This window comes from Canis aureus, chromosome 4, assembly GCF_053574225.1.
Source record: "Canis aureus isolate CA01 chromosome 4, VMU_Caureus_v.1.0, whole genome shotgun sequence".
Lineage (NCBI taxonomy): Eukaryota > Metazoa > Chordata > Mammalia > Carnivora > Canidae > Canis > Canis aureus.
In genome coordinates this window covers 56,758,907-56,772,742 of record NC_135614.1, presented here as the reverse complement: position 1 = coordinate 56,772,742, position 13,836 = coordinate 56,758,907, and the positions used below count along the sequence as shown (strand labels likewise).

Genomic DNA, 13,836 nt, shown 5'->3' with positions numbered 1-13,836 from the left:
GAGGCACCAGCGCCTTCAAGTCTCATTTAGTGATACTTCTCAGCACAACTTAGCAATTTCTCCTTCAGGGCTTTTCATCAGTTACTCTAAGGATAGGGAATACTCAGAACAGATGGATACTGGGATATCCTCTTCAAATGAAAGAATCTTTTTCTAGAGCCCCACTCAATTCAAAACATGATTCTCCTTTTACTAGCAGTGCCACATTCAAATACACTCATCCATCTGTAACTATCAAATACATGGTACCAACTTTTTTTTTATTGAAGTTCGATTTGCCAACATACAGTAGGACACTCAGTGCTCATCCTGTCAAGTACCAATTTTAATTTTATTTTACCTCCCAATTCCAAAATTTGTTTCATTTCTCTGAAGAATGAGGTATAAAATTGTGTTGTCAATAATCCAGTTCTCCCATTTTAGTTAACCAAAGACCACGGGATCCTAAATTTTTAAGCATATCCAGATGTGTAGAGATTTCAGAAACAGTACAGAGAATCAGATAACCTTAAAGAATTTGGTTTAGTAAATTGATAATATAAAAAAACCATGTTTTACCAAATGAACTGCTATAAATCTTACCTTAATACTCTCAGGAAATTTAGCTATTCTCTCATTTGCCTCTGTAAGCCTTTTGGTTAATTCAGGCAGAGAAAGTGGCTGATTTTTTTCTTCTTTACTAGTAATAATAAAAAAAAAGTATAAGTCATATGCCTTGCATCACATAACTTTTAACTGTTATCCTATAAATAAAATTCTTTTGTCATCTGGGTCTTACCTCTCATCTTTAATACCAAGGTCAAGAGGAGGGGATTTAATGTGATGTGGTAAAAAGTTTTCAAAATGAAATACCATTCCTCACTATTTTCCAAATCCCCACTTCTTAGACACATAGCTCTAATGAAAAAAAAAAAAAAAAAAAAGTTCTCTAACCCAGAAGCTCTTAACCTTTGGATCACAGGACTTTAGGATCTTTAGGGGATTTAATTCTGCAGCCAAGTGCAAAAAGCCTGGATTTCTTTGGGGAATAGTTAGCACAGCTGTGGCTCCTAACCATAGGTTAGGATGCACATTTTTTTGTGTCTAAAGCTTTTCAAAGGAATCCTGTGATCCAAAAGTTAAGAGCTGCTGGGTTAGAGAATTTTTACTGTTTTTCTTGTTACTAGAACAAGACCTAAAGCTGCCTAGAGTGTGGCGGCTTACTGGAGAAGTGACTCAAAACTCATTCAAGATTGCAATGGGAGGGCAGCCCTGGTGGCTAAGCGGTTTAGCGCCACCTTCACAGGGCATGATCCTGGAGACCCGGATCGAGTCCCATGTCGGGCTCCCTGTATGGAGCCTGCTTCTCCCTCTGCCTGTGTCTCTGCCTCTCTCTCTGTCTGTGTGTCTCTCATGAATAAATAAAATAAATCTTAAAAAAAAAAAAAGGATTGCAATGGGAGTATTTTTATAGCAATAAATATATAAAGGCTTCAAAACCTAATTTTTTTTCAGTTACTAATAATTATCAGTTTATTTTTTTTTTAATTTTTTTTAAAAGACTTTATTTATTCATAGAGACACAGAGAGAGAGAGAGAGAGAGAGAGGGAGAGGCAGAGAGAGAAGCAGGTACCATGCAAAGAGCCTGACATGGGACTCAATCCCAGGTCCCCAGGATCACGCCCTGGGCTGCAGGTGGCGCTAAACCACTGTGCCACCCGGGCTGCCCTAATTATCAGTTTATTGGCGGTACTAGTTACTATGTTTTAGGCCCTATGCTGGGAGACAATCTAGGTAAAAAGCACTCAGCATAATAGCCAAGCAGTAATTGTTAATCACTACAAGTGCCCAAAGCAGAGGGCCCTGTAATAGTGCAAATTAACTTTACAGTGATTGGTGATTGGCTCCTATCATCCACCTGGACCCTGTGGTCAACAGAAGTGATTAGCTATAGCATTCTGATCACTTGGGATTTTCTCAACTCAGCATGCAGTTTTGTACACTACCGTTTTTGTGTATTTTCTGGAAGAGCACAGAATAATTGAAAAACTGGTATTCATTAATGATGCAATAATGCAACTCCTCATTTTACAGGATTAATTTTTTTTGGGGGGGATCTACTTATTGCTCAAAAGTAGTATTTTACTGTTCTATTGTTATTAACATTATTTGTGATTTCATTTAATTCCCCAAACAAGTGAGGTAGGGGTAGATCCTCCCAATTATAGATAAGGTAACAAAAGCTCATAAACATTAAGAATCTTGCCTGAGGTCACTCAGCAAAGCCAGGATTAGAACCCCATGTTGGACTCCAAAGCCTGTGCATACAACAGTATGGTGGTGGCAGGTGATCTGATCAAGCTTATCATGTGCTGATTTTTATCTGATGATGATGTGAGAACTCAGCAGGGTATTTCCAATTCCACCTTAAACAGACTCATTACTTACCACTCCCTCTGAGGACTAGAAAGGGACTGTTCTGCTACTTGTTCAGATTCATTCTCATCAGGACCATTTGTTGTAGATTTACAGACTTGACTCTTCTGGTGTTGGCGGATCATTTCTGCCAAGGTCTCTTGGACTTCAGCAACGGTTCTCTGTGAGTTTTGGAGACTGGCGTGCTTTTCTGAAAAGAGCTCTTTACAAGTGATCAGGATTTGCTTGCTTGCTTCTGTGAGTCTCACATCTAATTCTGGAGGCCTGCTTGGCTCTGGTTCAGACACTTTAGGGTCAGTTTCTTCAGGGCTGGCACTGTTTATCTGCTCACTTTGCTCAATAGAGGTTGTCCTTCTCTGAGCAGCTCTTACCCAGACACTAGATTTAGGGCTAGGCCTGGATAAAGACCACCAGAATTCATACAGATGTCCATAAATAAAAAAGGCCTCCAAACTTTTGAAAGCTGGTATGGTGGGGGACTGATGTTCACCCAGTTTGTCTCTTAGGTGGCCACAGCCTAGAAGAAGAAGACAAGGATTTAGGGTTGTGTGTTCTTTATCTATTAGAAACCTAGCTCCTCCCCTTGTATTTCCTATCTCCCAAGGAGTGGATCTCAAGGATAGCAATAATCCATGGGACAACATGCCCTTCACCAAAAGCCAACCAGAACAAAACATTTCCTGACCTAGGATAGCATTCTTGTTGCTGTAGTCTATGTGTCAATCAAAGCATTACAGAAAAAAATATTCCATCTTCCTATGAAAACTCTCAGGTAAGATCCCACCATATCTCTGAAAAATCACAGTGATTTAGTTTAGTGACTATGCAGCTCAAAGAATGTCTTTTTGCTGTGCTTCTCTATTCCTTTTTTTTTTTTTTTCTTAAAGTTCACTTATTTATTTTAAATGTTTCTCTACACCCAACATGGGGCTTGAACGCACAATCCTGAGATCAGAGTTGCATGCTCTTCTAACTGAGCCAGCCAGGGGCCCCATGTGCTTCTCCATTCTTAACTAACTTGTGAGCACACTGCTATTTTTCTCAAACTATAAGAAAATTTATAGAAGGCAGTAAGGTAGATAAAGTTGGTAGGGCTAGGTAAAGGAAAACAGCTCAGCCATTCTGGCTACCTCTTAGGAGCCTGGGTAAGAGGATTCAAACTTGGTGCTAAATGACACAACTGGCCAGTCTCTATCTTTCGATATTATATATACTCCTGGTACTACACCATTGGTGGTGGTTACATCATCCATTAGTCAGCATGCTCCAACAGAGCTGGGGGGCATTTACCCTCAGGAAGAAAGGCTGAGTGCACTTCCTGCATGATGGTGAAGTTTCCTGAGTCATAGCTCCGGATCACAGCCCGAAGTAGGGCTTCCACAGCCGCGTCCCAGGAGGCCACTTGCTGGCTCAGCACTGCCAAGGTCAGGTCATGGCAAATGTGAAGCAGAAGCTAGAGGGGGAAGCCACAGTTTCAGTTAAACATTCTCCCACAGCAAGCACTGGGATGATACAGAAATATTCCTAATTCCTACTGACTGCACTAGGAAGTAGAGACAGTATACGTTCAAGAAAGGTCCTTCTGTTTCCACCACCCATTTCGGCTCCCTTATCTGAGAAACTTTCCTATTTAGCTGCACAGTAACATGCCTTGTCTGGTGTTAAAGTCTGTTCATGAGGAAAAAAAAAAAAAAAAAAAAAAAAAAGCCTTGACATTTGTATTTAATTAAAACAAAAAGGGAGGGCAGCTGGGGTGGGTCAGTGGTTTAGCGCCACCTTCAGCCCAGGGTGTGATCCTGGAGACCCGGAATCGAGTCCCACATTGGGCTCCCTGCATGGAGCCTGCTTCTCCCTCTGCCTGTGTCTCTGCCTCTCTCTCTCTCTCTGTGTCTCTCATGAATAAATAAATAAAATCTTAAAAAAAAAAAGAAAACCCAAAAAGGGAGTTTTAGAACTAAAAGCTGTAATTCAACCAACCAACCTGCAGTATAATTAAGAAAATTTATCAATTTTAAGTGAATAATTTGATGAGTTTTGATAAAGACATATATCTGTATAGGTATATATGCTATGATCACCACCAAAATCAAGACATGGAACATTTTCATAATTGTAAAATATCTCCATGTGCTCCTTTGCATGCCCTCCCCTCTCTCCACCTGCTGACAACCATTGGCCTGGTTTTTGTAACTATAAATTTGGTCTTTTCTAGAATTTATATAAATAGAACCACAGAGTATACAGTCTTTTGTGTCTTCACTCTTTTATTTATCATAATGCTTTTAGGATTCACTGATATTATCTGGACATCACTAGTTTGTTCCTTTTTAATGTTGCATAGCATTCCACTGTATAGCTAAAACATAGTTTGCATATCCATTCACCGGCTGATGGACATTTGGGTTGTTCCTCATTTTTGGTTGTTGTGAACTAAGCTGCAATGAACATTTGTGTGCAAGTCTGTGTGGACATCTGATTTCATTTTTTAAATGAAATATCCAGGCAGTGGTACTGCTGGGTCAGTGGGTGTATCTATGTTTAACTTTATAAGAAACTGCCAAATTGTTTCCGAAAGTGCTGTATATCATTTAAGGAAGTCTTGTTCCTCAAAAATTATGTGCCCTCATTTTCAAAAGTAGATAAATTGATATATATATATATAGGATGGGTGTAGTAGCTGTTACAATGAATCAACTTTTTCTCTGTGCATCAATATGGACAGATTTTACACACTGGTCATAAGCAAGGTCCTTGAAATAAGCAAGGTCCAAAATAATATATATAACCTAACCTAGGGGCTGCCTTTGATGAGCTAGGAAAGGGGAATGGAACCAAGGGAAAGGGGTACCAGGGACTTCAACCTTATTGTATTTCTTTTACTAAAATCTAGAAGAATATACAAAACAAAACCAAAAAATTATATGAAACAAAAATGACAAAATGCGAACATTTATTATTTCTGGTTTTTCTATTTTTTTCTGGTTTTTCTATTTTCTATTTTTCTCTTTGCTTTTCTGTATTTTTAGGCTTTTCTTCTTTTAAGAGAAGACTGATCTAAGACTAACTTCAAAGCCAAAGGGCTTTAATTAGTCTGAAGGGATCTTTCCAGGTTGCCTGGGCCTGCCTTTGTCTTTGCTGAAATGCAAACTGGCATTCAGCTTGTTTCCTTATCATACCAGACATAGATTAAGGAAGTCTGACTACAGAGAGCAGACAGGGTACCTGTTTGGAGGGAGTGTTATTTGTAGCGGATGGATACTTGATACTTTGCAGCTGCTGTAGTGCTGCCTGATACTGCTCTGGAGTATCCAGGCTGAAGGCGCTCTTCCATACAGCAGTCACCCTCTCCACAAAGGGGCCTTCGATGCCTGCAGCCCAAGCATTGTAGGAAGAGCTTTTGGCCTCTGAAAGCTGTCTTTCCTCCAGGTGCTTGGACAGTAGCTCAAGAAGGCAAAACACCAGTCTCTGCCCCTGGAACCAACAACAAAGCATAGAAACCGTTATGTGGCGGAAGTCCCTGATTATTGAGAACTCTCTTCAGTTTCTGAGTGTGTTCCCTAATCCATCTACAGCAACCAAACCCCTTAGTGGGCTGCCTCTGGCCAGTGTGAGTCATGAGTGAGGTGGGAAAAGACATGATCTAACAGACATTTTTCCAGATGCTTTTGCAGAGATCCTGGAGGTAGCCTGGAACCCAAGCAGTTTCCTAACAAGGAACCTCAACTGTAGTCCTGTCCACTACAGGACTACAAGACTTGTGGCCCACTTTGAGAAAAGATGGGCGGGCTTATCCAGTTCCTTCCTCTGCCCAAATTTTAGATTAAAGGATACAAAAGTAGGGGATCCCTGGGTGGCTCAGCGGTTTGGTGCCTGCCTTTGGCCCAAGGCGTGATCCTGGAGTCCCAGGATCAAGTCCCACATTGGGCTCCTTGCACGGAGCCTGCTTCTCCCTCTGCCTGTGTCTCTGCCTCTCTCTCTCTCTCTCTCTCTCTCTGTGTGACTATCATAAATAAATAAAAAAAAAAAAAAAAAAAAAAAACAACTCTCTCTAGGTTTGGTCACTTTATAAATAATACACCAAATGACACTATCTTTGAGGGTGTACTACTTTTATCTCTGTTTTTATTTTGTAGTTCCCAGAAAGCTACAATTTTTCTTGGGCTATGAATATTTAGCTAGGAATGTTTTTAGGCCTAGTTACCCTATTAGGGAAAAAGGATTCACAAAATTCATGTTAGAAGTTAGTATGTGACTAGCAGAGTTGTCTAAAATGGACCAAATGTTTATGTGTTTTGGAAACTGAGTGTTCATGCTTTTAAAGTAATCTCAGTCTTGGTGTGTCAAATAAGGCAGTGGTACATCACTCATTTTTAATCAGAAAGGGATAAATAGGGCAGCCCCGGTGGCGCAGCGGTTTAGCGCCGCCTGCAGCCCAGGGCGTGATCCTGGAGACCCTGGATCGAGTCCCACATCAGGCTCTCTGCATGGAGCCTGCTTCTCCCTCTGCCTGTGTCTCTGCTACTCTCTCTCTCTCTGCATCTCTATGAATGAATAAATAAATAAAAAAAATCTTTAAAAAAAAAAAGAAAAAAAAAGAAAGGGATAAATAAACATTTAACTAAATATTGATTTTCCCATACTTTTTTATGGCTTAAAGCTAAAGAGGGGTGCAGTGGCAGAGGACCATGATTTCTGTCAGAGGCTAATCCCTCTTCCCCTCCCTCTTCAAAGAAGACCTGATGACACCAATAAAGAAACATGAAATTGTTAGCCCCGGGGGCTGAGCTGTTATTCATATATGTTGTACACAAACTAATAAGGAAGGAGAATTATTGTGAATGACCACATTAGCTCTTACTCTGAATATGGCAATGGCAAGCCACAGTACTTCCACAGGATAGTGTGGCCAAGGCTTGCTGGACACTTCTAAGGATACCTGCTGAATACACCTTGTTCAACTGGGTTATTCATTTGGAATTCAACTAGAAAAGGACTTGGGGCCCTTCCCTCTTAAATACCAGGAGATAAAACAACAGACTGACCTTTAGACTTCCATGTAGCTTCAGGGCTTCCTGGGCTCCCACCCAGTTCCTGGCCAAAAGCAGTTCCTGGGCACACCGGAGAGCTAGGGAAGAGGACAACTCATCCTCTCCTACAATTGAAGCCAACTCTGCAGCCGTCTTAAGTGATGCTGCATCTCCCTTCTTGGCCAAAACTTTGGCTGCATCATAAGCAGAAGCAGCCCCTAAATAGCTGTAATACAAAAGAAAACCCCAAAGTCTCATAAACAGATCTCCTATTTCCTCTTCCACTGTAGCACAGAGAATGAGTGACCGCATCATACAGGGTAAGGACAGAAAGGAATCTCAACATTTGCTGAACTGAACCCAAACAGAGTTTTCATTCCCTTCCTGTTTCCTTTTCCTTATAGTGATGTTAAAGACATCACTAGAAAAAGGGGGACCTCCTGAATCTGCTAGAGGTTTCTTGAATAGTTATGGTGATTCATATAAATACCAAGGAAGTAGGTACTAATGAATCTTAGGAAGTTGGTTTAATACACATATGCCTTTTCATTTTCTAGTCACTTTACCTCCCCCTCTACACTTACAACTCTTATCCTGCTTTTCTATATTCAGATACCTACCTGTTCCCTCAGGCTTACCATTTGGCGGCTACAGCATAATGCCCATCTTTTTCCAGGATGGCTCCCCAGGTGAGGTACAGGTCCTTCAGGATTGGGTCCTCTGGGCGCAGTCGGGCCTTGGCAACTGCAATAGCTTCCCTAGAGGCAAGAACAGATAATCAGCCAATTTGAAAAGGCTAGATGATAGGACAAATTGTCCCTCTTGTATTGTTTATACTGTTCCAATTTCCTATAAGAGATCATCTTCCTGCATTACGTAGGAAGTTAAAACCACACACTGAGCTCATTTCTTCATCTAGGTCGTCAGGTTTTAACGTGTGGTCTGTGGATTCCCAGGGATCCCCAAGTCCTGTCACTTCACAGAAAACAACCAGCAGTACTGTTGCCAATGATAAAATTTGAGCTTTCAAATGAAAACCAGAATTTTAAAAATCTGTGCCTGCAACTTTGTGTCTGACAGCTTCCCAAAAGTTAAAGATTCTTCTGAAAAGATTGACAGTGATATTAAAGAATGTGATCTTTTTTTGAATATTTTGTAATGAAATGTGTTAACACTTGGGGGTATCTGTGTAATTCAGTGAACTAATATTTTTCAAGTGACATACAACTTCTGAGTTGTAGCCAACATAAAGTAGTAGCTGGAATAAAAGTATTTTAGATCAAGTTGATCTGTGTAGAGCAATGTTTAAGAAGATTTTGAGACATCAGTTTCTAGCCATGATGGAGTAACAGGAACCACCTGTCACAAAACTAGGTAAAACATTTATTTTTTAAAGACATTGGACACCAGGCAGCTCAGGACTGTCATCCTGAAAAGAAGAGAACTAATGACGTGAGCCCTGTTAAGGGCCCTCCTGCAGTCATCTTCCTACAGGGAACCCCCAGCAAAGCCTCAGCACTGTTACTGAGTGGAGAAGAGACAGAGCAATTGGAATTTGAGGGCCAGGATGATAGGAAGGAATAATCTATCCAGAGAAGGGTCTATAGAACTCTGGGGAATCTCATGGAATCTTTGGCTAAACACAAAGGCCATACATGTGTAGGCAACTCCTCAAGGCTGATCAAGCTGATACATAGCAACTTTAATATACACTAAAACAGAGCTTAACACTCTCTAAAGGAAGACAGACCAAAATAGAATCAAGAAGGTCTCCCCAAAGCTATCACATCAAATGGCTGAAAATCAGTGATGGAGTAAATACTAAAAACAGAAAAATGACATAGTTCCTATAGACCATAGACCAAAGATGAGATTAAATGCAACAGTCAAGTCAAAAACAACGTAAGAGGAAACAATGTGGGATCCCTGGGTGGCGCAGCGGTTTGGCGCCTGCCTTTGGCCCAGGGCGCGATCCTGGAGACCCGGGATCGAATCCCACTTTGGGCTCCCGGTGCATGGAGCCTGCTTCTCCCTCTGCCTATGTCTCTGCCTCTCTCTCTCTCTATGACTATCATAAATAAATAAATAAATAAATAAATAAAAAAAAAAAAAAGAGGAAACAATGTCATCTTTGATGCCCCGAAAGACAAAAACTGCCAGAGAAAGATCCTTTAAAATGAAGGCAAAATTAAAGGCTTTTATTAGACAAATAGAAGGTGATAGAATTGGTCACCAGAAGAATCACAGTACAAAAAAGTGAAGATCCTGTTCAGGTGAAGGAAGAGTTGATAGCAATTAGAACTTTGGACCTATATAAGAGAATGAAAAATGCTGGAAATACATATGTGGGAAATATTAAAAAAACATTTAAAAATTAATTAATAACAAAAAAATTTAAAAAGATGACAGGTTAAGGCAAAAATTCTAATAATGTAATGTGGGGCTATAACATGTCAAATATATGACAGTAGCAGAAAGGACACACAGGGAGGGAAAAAAAAACGTTCTATATAAGAATAGGGCAGCCTGGGTGGCTCAGCGGTTTAGCGCCACCTTCAGCCCAGAGTGTGATCCTGGAGACCAGGGATTGAGTCCTACATCAGACTCCTTGCATGGAGCCTGCTTCTCCCTCTGCCTGTGTCTCTGCTTCTCTCCCTCTCTGTGTCTCTCATGAATAAATTAAAAAAAAAAAAAAAAAGAAAAAGAAGTAATACAATATTATTTAAAAATAAACTGTGATAAGTTAAAAATGCTAATCCTCACAAGCCCTAAAGCAACTGTAAAATAAATGAACAGGAGTATAGCTAATAAGCCAGTTTTGGTAATAAAATATTCAACTGATTAAAAAGAATGCAGAAAAAGAAAATGAACAAATAACAGGACAAATAGCAAGATGGTAAATTTCATTCACACCAATCTTCTTAATTGTAAATGGCCTAAGCACTACAATTAAAAGACAGAAACCATCAGACTGGATAAAAAAACAAGACCCAATTGTATGCTGTTTTACAAGAAATATTTTGTTCCTTTTGTCTGTCATTACTTAGCAATGTATTAAGTGAAAGTGTATTAACTTGGCTAGGAAAGATTCATACCCATCTCAGGAGAGTGGTTACTTCTAGAGAAGGGATGAGGATAGAAATGGAGAAAAGCAATTCAACCAAATCTGGAATGTTACACTTAAAAAAAAAACCACAAAACTAGGGGTACAGGGAGCTTCTGGCATGGCTGGCAAGATCCTGTCTCTTTTGTCTTATATATACTGTTTTCCCTATTTGTGTTACTTTGGATAAAGAAGTTCTGAAAAAGATCAATGGTAAACACTGATAAAAATTAACATTTGTTAAGCACAAGTAGTGGGTACATTGATGTTTGTTAGGCTGGTGTCCATATATTTCTGTATGTTTGAGATATTTAATTACAACAAAGGTTTATGCTGGTTATCAGTAAGCAGAGCTGTATAGCAGATTAATTTCATATTATGTCCAACTGTTGGTTCAATTGTAAGGTCATACAAACCTGTAAAAATGGTTTGACTTGAGCAGCTCTACAGCTTCATATACTTTGTGGATAGAAAGTAGATGAGAGGCAGCCTTGACATACTGATCTTGAAAACACAGCTGTTTGGCAAAAGCTTCCACAGCCCACAGCCACACTTGGTAGCCAGCTTTAAAAAAAAAAAGGCGGTGGTTAAATAAGAAGCAAGTTTAAGAAAAAACAAAATAAGCAAATACATTCAGGTTGAAAATGCTTTGGTTTTAGTCAGTATATTAAGTACAACATTTAGATACTAATTCAGTTGCCATTACAGATCATTTGCTTATCTACTCTCCTTATACCCACATTTTAAAACTTTAGTTTTTTCTTTGATTACACAACACATACAAAATAGTCTAAAATTAAAAATGTACAAACAGTATAGAAGTCAGGACAGTGATTACCCTTGTTGGGGTGTTGTGAAGACTTACGGAAAAGCAGCATGGGAAGCTGGTAGTGTTGGTAGTGTTATACTTCTGATATATAGGTGTGGGTTATAAGGGTGTATTGTGAAATTCACTGTCAGTCAGGACAATGATCTGTGTATACTTCTCTCTATATATAGTATTCTTAAGTACAGTTAAAAAACTGGGGATAGCATAAAAGCTTTCCTTGTTATCCTGGCATCCCTCTACCCAAAACATCCAAATTCCTTTCCCTGGAAAAAACCATTATTACTAGTTTCTTTTGAAACCTTTTTGAAATAGTCTACAAAGACACATTTAAATAAAATGAAAGAGTAGTAAACACTGTTGTACACCTACACCTTGATTCTTTTCACTTACTATACTTTGGAGCTCCATTCCATATTAGAATGCACAGAGCTGCCTCATTCTTTTATGGGAGCTTCTACTGTATAGAGGTACGAGATTTAACCAGTCTCTTATTGATGGACAGAGAGCTTCTTGTGATCCTTTGCTATTACAAATGCTGCTGTAATGACAGTCCATGTATACCTGTCATTTTGTTGAGTACCGTTTAGTCCCAACACTTAGAATTGCTGAGTTAAAGTAATTAGACATGGCCAAACTGTCCTGCAAGAGTCCATCTTTTTTTATTTATTTTTTATATTTTATTTATTTATTTGAAAGTGCATGAGAGAGACCATGAGCCAGCGGGGGGTGGGGGTGGGGTGGGGGGAAGAGGGGGCAGAAGGGGCGGAGGGAGAGGGAAAAGCAGACAACCCCACGCAGGGCTCCATCCCAGGCCCCCAGGATCATGACCTGAGCCAAAGGTAGATGCTTAATCAACTGAGCCACCCAGGGCCCTGAGAGTGTCCATCTGTAGTAGACTCATCCTCAAGGTGATAGCACTTCTGTTGAAAAGAACATACCAACTGGTGCCATAGCTACAAGAGTGTCTGTCAGCTCTCCTCTTTCTGCTGCAGTCTGAAGAACACCTTTGAGATCTCCTTTCCAAAGCATGAGCTGGTGAAATAACTCAGGGTGGCCATTTTCCAAGTGACCCTTTCCTGTTTGGAGGAGATAGAATGTTGGGAAGATGTTCAGAGACCTTTGCACGGACTTCTAGAGAAAGAAAGGCTGGAGGAAAGAGGAACAAACTCCCAGAATATGTTGTTGCCGGGTGATGGGAGAGTCATCTCCCAGTGTTCATAATGTGGTGCGAAGCCCACTCAGTCCCTTAGTCACCCATGCACTCTTACACTCAGAGTGAATACTGTATGTTCAGGGTCCTATGACAGATGCAAGGGGTGTATGCGAATGTACGGTTTGGGGAGCTCAAAACCCAGTTAACCAGCATGCAAAGTGAATCATTATTGATGCCACAGGATGGCAGCCATAAAAGAGTTAAGTACAAAGTGTCAGGGAAGCATAAAGATAGACTGGGTTATGTTGACTGGACTTGCCTCACCTTCAACCTCAATCATTCTGTACAGGGCCGCCCGGTCTGTAAAAAGCCCCAGGTGAAATCTTTCGTCAAGATCAGCAGACATATCCTCATTTAGTTCTGCTAATTAAAAAAGACAAAGTGAAGTTACTGTTCTCTAATCTTCCAAAAATACGTCCAGAACACCCATTTCAGACAGTGAAAAGAAGAGTCTTATGTCCTTGTTTACCCTAACAGAGACCCCTGCTGGTTATAAGGGTAGCAAAATATGCGAGTTTGTTTAGCTCAGCCTTGGCAAAATCCAATGAGACTATTTATTTATTTATTTATTTATTTATTTATTTATTTATTTAAGATTTATTTATTTATTCAGAGAGAGCGAGAGAGAGGCAGAGACACAGGCAGAGAGAGAGGCAGAGACACAGGCAGAGGGAGAAGCAGGCTCCATGCAGGAAGCCCGACGTGGGACTCGATCCCGGATCTCCAGGATCACACCCTGGGCTTCAGGCGGTGCTAAACCGCTGCGCCACTGGGGCTGCCCCAATGAGACAATTTAGTTTGCAGTTTGCTCAAAGATTTTGGAGGGGGAAAAAAGGGAATATAAAAAGTCAACCCCAGGGATCCCTGGGTGGCGCAGTGGTTTGGCGCCTGCCTTTGGCCCAGGGCACGATCCTGGAGACCCGGGATCGAATCCCACGTCGGGCTCCCGGTGCATGGAGCCTGCTTCTCCCTCTGCCTATGTCTCTGCCTCTCTCTCGTTCTGTGACTATCATAAATAAAAAAAAAAAAAAAAAAAAAAAAAAAAAAAAAAAAGTCAACCCCAGATTCAACATGTATTTTAAATGCAGTAAAAACTAAAAAGACAAAACGAAACTAACAAGAAATGTCCTTGATGTTCACTAGAATCCTCTACAAAAGGATGCAATATTCATCTGCTTTTTAAAAAGTCAAATGAGGGCGCCTGGGTGGCTCAGTTGGTTAAGCATCTGCCTTTGGCTCAGGTCATAA

The 13,836-nt window shown here is 40.4% G+C and overlaps 1 protein-coding gene across 4 annotated transcripts in view; it reads right to left on the bottom strand.

The window, feature by feature from the left end:
• The window catches only part of GEMIN5 (gem nuclear organelle associated protein 5), a 40,264-nt gene that overhangs the window by 1,014 nt on the left and 25,414 nt on the right, over window positions 1–13,836 (bottom strand). For 2 of the 4 annotated variants that reach the window (XM_077895757.1, XM_077895759.1), the window contains exons 19-27: window positions 12,853–12,951; window positions 12,314–12,451; window positions 10,963–11,110; window positions 8,082–8,201; window positions 7,459–7,669; window positions 5,639–5,887; window positions 3,707–3,869; window positions 2,429–2,933; window positions 583–679 (exon numbers count right to left, since the gene is read on the bottom strand). In XM_077895757.1, coding sequence (XP_077751883.1) covers window positions 583–679; window positions 2,429–2,933; window positions 3,707–3,869; window positions 5,639–5,887; window positions 7,459–7,669; window positions 8,082–8,201; window positions 10,963–11,110; window positions 12,314–12,451; window positions 12,853–12,951 — 1,730 coding nt within the window. The remainder of the gene's footprint in view (window positions 1–582; window positions 680–2,428; window positions 2,934–3,706; window positions 3,870–5,638; window positions 5,888–7,458; window positions 7,670–8,081; window positions 8,202–10,962; window positions 11,111–12,313; window positions 12,452–12,852; window positions 12,952–13,836) is intronic. The other 2 variants (XM_077895758.1, XM_077895760.1) reach the window with 1 other exon arrangement.